The 6,000-nt window shown below is 57.4% G+C and overlaps 1 protein-coding gene across 1 annotated transcript; it reads right to left on the bottom strand.

The window, feature by feature from the left end:
- Nucleotides 1–119: 119 nt before the first annotated feature.
- Nucleotides 120–2,251, bottom strand: PITX3 (paired like homeodomain 3). The gene is made up of 3 exons (XM_007963951.3): nt 2,004–2,251; nt 1,628–1,830; nt 120–1,151 (listed from the first exon to the last, which is right to left on the bottom strand). The coding sequence occupies exons 1-3, from the start codon at nt 2,119–2,121 to the stop codon at nt 564–566; spliced, it is 909 nt and encodes a 302-aa protein (XP_007962142.1). The 5' UTR covers nt 2,122–2,251; the 3' UTR covers nt 120–563.
- Between the last annotated feature and the right edge of the window lie 3,749 nt (nt 2,252–6,000).

The following is a 6,000-nucleotide window of genomic DNA, read 5'->3' on the forward strand; positions in this document are numbered from 1 at the left end:
CGGCTGTGGCCGACGCCAGCCCGGTAGCTGGTTTCCCACGTCCCCCGCACTCACGCACCTCTTTGCTTCAAGAATCCCGGGCTGCCCCGACCTGGAGTGGGGGCAGGTGGTGAGTGGGACTGAATCCCTGGAAGCCTGGTTCCCCTCACTTCGTTCCTGTACATCCAGCTCGCCTGTAGACAGTGGGGGAGGATGAAGGGAAGAGGACTCAACCGCAACTCTGAAACATCACGCCTTCGACAGTCCGCGCACGTTTATTTCATTTATCTTTGAAAACGAGGGAGGGGAAGCCTGGAGAAGGCGGGATGGGCCAAGGGTGAGTTGGCCCCCGGGAAGCTGGTCCCTGTTCCTGGCTTTAGTCCCAGGGGCGCGGTCTGTGTGTAGGGCCCAGTCCACCCCTCAGGGCTGGGAGGGGAAGGCCCTTTCCTGAGCCGGCGCCCCCCAGCTGACCAAACACCCCTTTTAGACCCTGGGGCGGGAGCAAGCCAGTCAAAACGACCCCAGTCCGAGGAGGCTGTGAATCGTCGCCCCCGCCCTCGGGGATGATCTACGGGCGGGGCCGTTCACACGGGCCTTTCCACGGCGTACTGGCACGGACTGAGGTTGGCTGCCGGGGGCGGCCCGTGCACGGCGGGGTAGCTGAAGGAAGCGTGCTGTTTGGCTTTGAGCCGCAGGCTAGCCAGGCTCGAGTTACACGGGTCCCGATAGACGTAGGGGGAGGAGGCGGCAGCCGCGGCGGCGGCGGCGGCCGAGGCGTAAGGGCAGGACACGGCCCCGGAGGACACGGCGGCCGGAGCCAGCCCGGGGGGGCCCCCGCCCAGGCCCTGCAGGGCCCCAGGCCCTGGCACGGTGCCCGGGGCAGCCGCGGCGGAGGGCACCATGGAGGCGGCGATGGAGCTGGGTGGCGAGAAGACGGGCTGCGAAGCCAGAGGCCCCACGTTGACCGAGTTGAAGGCGAATGGGAAGGTCTTGGCGGCGAGCGGCGGGGCAAGCGCCTTGGGCGGCCAGTTGCCGTACGAGTAGCCGGGGTACACCTCCTCGTAGGGCGGCACAAGCCCCCCGAGCGGCGCCGCGAAGCTGCCCTTGCACAGCTCGGCCTGCTGGCTGCGCTCGCGCTTCCGCCATTTGGCGCGCCGGTTCTTGAACCACACCTGCGGGCACGGGAGAAAGGCGGTCAGGGCTTGGGGCCAAGTCCCAGCGGCTGGAGGGCGGGGCGGGCCACCCCGACTAGGCTACCAGCCGGGGCCCTGCGGTCAATAAACGAGATGAGGTGGCTGGAGACCGGGTGGGAGGGAAGCAGTGCACGGAGTCCGGGGTCGGAGAACAGAAGGCGCGGGCGGCAGGACCGAGTCATCGGCGCCAGGGTCTGGGGGGACAGTAGGATGAGGTCGAGTAGGGGTGGATAGGGGAAAGAGAGACGGTGTCAGGGCCGAAGAAGCGCGCGGTCCGGGTATTAGGGAGCAGTGGGAGCAGAGGCTGGAGGTTGGCAGGCAAGAGGCCGCGTGGGGCTGCAGCCGGGAGCCAGGGTCCGGGGGAGGGGAAGGTGGGGTGGAACCGCTGGCCGCCGGGTCGCAGGCTGAGTGCGGAGGGCCCGCGTGGGTGCGAGTCGCGGGTCTGGAGAGCATACCCGCACGCGGGCCTCGGTGAGGTTGGTCCACACGGCGATCTCCTCGCGCGTGCTCATGTCGGGGTAGCGGTTCCTCTGGAAGGTCGCCTCCAGCTCCTGCAGCTGCTGGCTGGTGAAATGCGTGCGCTGCCGCCGCTGCTTCTTCTTCAGCGAGCCGTCCTCGGGGGAGCCGCCGGGCAGCGAAGCCGAGGCCTTCTCTGAGTCTGGGGGGCCAGGGTGGGGGCAGGTCACAGGGCGCCCAAGCCTGCGCGGATTCTCGGGCACCGGGACCTCCTAAGCCACCCGCTGGCTCCCACCTGAGCTGCGCAGCCGGGGTCCCACCCGCACTGGGGATGAAGCTGTTATCTCCTGCACTCCCGGAAGGGGGCGCGCTTACCGCTGTGCTCCTGGCCCTTGCAGCCGTGCTCTGGGAGCTGGGGGTGCGGAGTGCCCGCGTCTGACAGCGACAGGGCAGGGCTCCGGGCCTCTGCCTCGCTGAGCAGGCCGAACTCCATGGAGGGAGGTCTCTGGAGGCGAGAGAAGACAGAGACCAGGGTAACGGGGGTAAAATCTCTGGCTTAGCTGGGTCCCAGCAGCGTTTCCCCGTAAATTCCCTGCCACCTTTCTCAGCCCCAGCCATAAAGCTGGGGCTGCGTGGGGCTCCTTAGGATAGAATGGGGAAATAGCAGCCTAAGGGCACAGAGGTGCATGCTGACAGGTTCTCTGCATAGATATATAAACTAGACTTTGTTTTGTTTACTGCTGGGAACTAGAACTGTGCCAGGTATACAGTTGGGGTTCAATATTTATTGAATTAATAAAAATGTAGACTACAGGCCGGGCGCGGTGGCTCACACCTGTAATCCCAGCACTTTGGGAGGCCAAGGCGGGTGGATCACCTGAAGTCAGGAGTTCGAGACCAGCCTGGCCAGCATGGCGAAACCCCGTGCCTACTAAAAATACAAATTTGCTGGGCAGGGTGGCACGCACTTGTAATCTCAGCTACTCAGGAGGCTGAGGCAGGAGAATCGCTTGAACCTGGGAGGTGGAGGTTGCAGTGAACCGAGATGGTGCTACTGCACTCCAGCCTGGGTGACAGAACAAGATGCTGTCTCAAAAAACAACAGCAACGAAATCTACACTATAGCACACTACATACCGTATACTACATCTGCAAAAACTTAAAATCCTTCTCACCTGAATGCTCAGTATCCCCCTATACTCATACATGGTCCTCAGCCAATCATACCTGAGACAGACCAGATGTCTGTTATCCATTCTCGTTGGTACTGATTGTATTTTGAACCAGACCTGATATTTCTCCCTTAAGAATAATGGCTGCTGGCCGGGCGTGGTGGCTCAAGCCTGTAATCCCAGCACTTTGGGAGGCCAAGACGGCAGATCACGAGGTCAGGAGATCGAGACCATCCTGGCTAACACGGTGAAACCCCGTCTCTACTAAAAATCCAAAAAACTAGCCGGGCGAGGGGGCGGGCGCCTGTAGTCCCAGCTACTCGGGAGGCTGAGGCAGGAGAATGGCGTGAACCCGGGAGGTGGAGCTTGCAGTGAGCTGAGATCGCGCCACAGCACTCCAGCCTGGGTGACAGAGCGAGACTCCGTCTCAAAAAAAAAAAAAAAGAATAATAGCTGCTATCATTTATGTGTACTTACTGTGAGCCTTTACCTCATTATCTCTCCCCTCGCAAGAATACGTCAAGTATGATCATCCTTTTTCTGCTGAGGAAACTGAGACTTGAAGGAACTTGATGAGGCTCACAGAGCTTGTAAGCAGTGGGATTGAGATCTGAACTAGGTCTGTGAGACTCCTAATGCTTTTTCTTTGTTTGCTTTTTATTTTTCTTTTATTATTATTTTATTTTTCTGATTCAGTCAACTCAGAACGCTTGTTTTCTCACACTGTGCTCTTTGGGGCCTTCCCTCGAGGTTCCCTCAGGGATTCAGCTACAGTTCTAACCTGGCCTTGCTTGGGTCTGCTTCAGCTAGGGCAGCTCTGCTTTGGTCTGTTTTGTTTATGATTTCTTTCTTTCTTTTTTTTCCTTTTTTTTTGAAATGGAGTCTCGCTTTGTCACCCAGGCTGGAGTGCAGTGGCATAATCTCGGCTCACTGCAACCTCCACCTCCAGTGTTCAAGCTATTCTCCTGCCTCATCCTCCCGAGTAGCTGGGACTACAGGCACATGCCACCACTCCTGGCTAATTTTTGTATTTTTAGTAGAGATAGGGTTTCACCATGTTGGCCAGGCTGGTCTCGAACTCCTGATCTCAGGTGATCCACCTGCCTCAGCCTCCCAAAGTGCTGGAATTAGGCGTGAGCCACCACGCCCAGCCTGTTTTGTTTATTATTTCTGAAGAGGTTTCATTTGAAAGAAGGTAACAAGATCAAACACAAGTGTGAAAACCACTTGTGCTTGGGTGCTTGGGCCGGGCCTGGTCTCCTGCCTGCACCAATATACACTGCATCCCACCAGTGATTGCTCCACCTATGGATGGCCTCTACCAAGCCTGCTCCAGGCTGTAGGCAGGAGCTTCATAAGACCACCTTCCTACTCATAACTTCCTATCCCAAAACCTAGCTTCACATTGCCCAGGAGCCTCCTTGGGTCCCTCTCCAAGTTTCCCCCGCAGAGTCCCCTTTTCTGCCTGCTCTCCCAGGACCCCTCTGCTGGGAGGAAGGGAAATGGGCAATACTGGGGCTCAAGCCTTTTGGTTGGAGGAGAACAGAGGAGGCTAGGGACAGAGGGAAGGGGTAGAGAGCTGAGTGAGAGGGGCCTCTCTGCCTCTGTCACCCCTTCCCCATTAACAGGGGCTTAATGCAGGCTACACGGGGTGGCATTAATGTAGTGGATTAGTCTAGATTGAGATGTGTGTCACTTGGCTGCTCTGGATTTATTAGGAGCCTTTCTCAGGGAGGTGCAGATGGGCAGCAGCCTGTATTTGCACATGGTAACGCCCCCTTCAACCAGCTCAGAGATCACAGCTGTGCCCCCACTCCCCACCCCACCTCTCAAGCCAGGTTGGAAGTGGAACCGAGGTCAAGGCAGGAGGTTGAGAAAGAGTCCCTGCTCTTTCTACAGGCAGAGGGGTCTAGATCTTGGACCTTTTACTGGATGTGAAGAGACAGGGATGGAGGGAACCCAGGACAGGAGAAAAGTCAGGCCAGAACTGGAGGTGTGCTCAGCTTACTTCCCCTTCCAGGTCAGGTCAGGGGGTTTGGAGCTGGAAAACTTTGGCCAACAATGCTCTGATGGAAGGGAGATGTCCCTGAGAAGGAGCTATGGTAGCCTTGACTGGAAAGATGAGGGAGGAAGGGTTAGAACTGAGAGCTGGAAAAAGGGGTGCTCTGAAGTCTCCCCTTACTTCCTACCCAACATGCCCTTGAAATGCAAATCGTCCCCCTGACTTTTCCAGAGGCCATGGGAGCAACACGAAGCTGGCAAAAAACCCAGAGAGGGGTTTACCTGTGGGAAAAGCAGTCCCACCCTTGCCACCTAGCCTTCCAGTCAGCTTTGGCTCCAGACTTGCAGTTTTCCAAATTACCCTGTCCCCGGCATTCCATACCTGCATCTTGCTTTCACTCTATTTCAGCAGAGGGAGGCAGGGTAAGAAGGGATATGGGCGAGGAAAAGACGAGGCCAGAAAGCCGAGTTCAGGCTGCGTGTTCCCAGAGACAGATGGACACATGTGCAGACACACACAGGCCCCCACTCAGACATAATAAGCACTTGGACTTGGAGCTAGGGGCACACAAACACACACTCTCCCACACATGCGCTGCCACATCCAGGCAGACAGACACGTACCGTCACACAGTCTCCTTTCTGTGACAGGGACAGCTGCTGGGGTTGTTTTGGAGCTAGCCATCATTACCCTCCCCCCACCCCCCCACCGCCTCCCTGGCCCCTCTGAACCTCAGCTCTCAGTCCCAGGAGCTAAGGGCTCTGTGTGGGGGAGGAGCAGGCCAAGGGGCCAGGGGAGTGTTCTGCACTGGATGCTGCTGAGTGAGGAGAAGGCATGAGCACGCTGGAGCTAGAGGATGGGGTGGGGAGGAGGGGCAGAAAGTGCCCAGGCCCCTCTCGGGAAAGTCATCTGGTATAGCCCAAAGAAATTAGGTTTGGAGTCAACAGATCTAGGTTCACGGTCCTGGCTCTACAACTTACTAGCTGTGTGTCCTCGGCAAGTAACTTTACCTCTCTGGGCATATTTCTTCATCTCCGAAAGGAAGTTCATGATCCCTTCCCTACTTGCCTTCAGTATTGTTACACGGTTTAGATAAAAACATAAACATGTAAATATGAGTAGGGATAAAAACTCTACCTGAGTAGTTTTTTTTCCCCTCACTCATTAAACAAATGCTATTTGGCACATTCTATGAGCT

Source organism: Chlorocebus sabaeus, chromosome 9, assembly GCF_047675955.1.
Source record: "Chlorocebus sabaeus isolate Y175 chromosome 9, mChlSab1.0.hap1, whole genome shotgun sequence".
NCBI classification, from domain to species: Eukaryota; Metazoa; Chordata; class Mammalia; order Primates; family Cercopithecidae; genus Chlorocebus; species Chlorocebus sabaeus.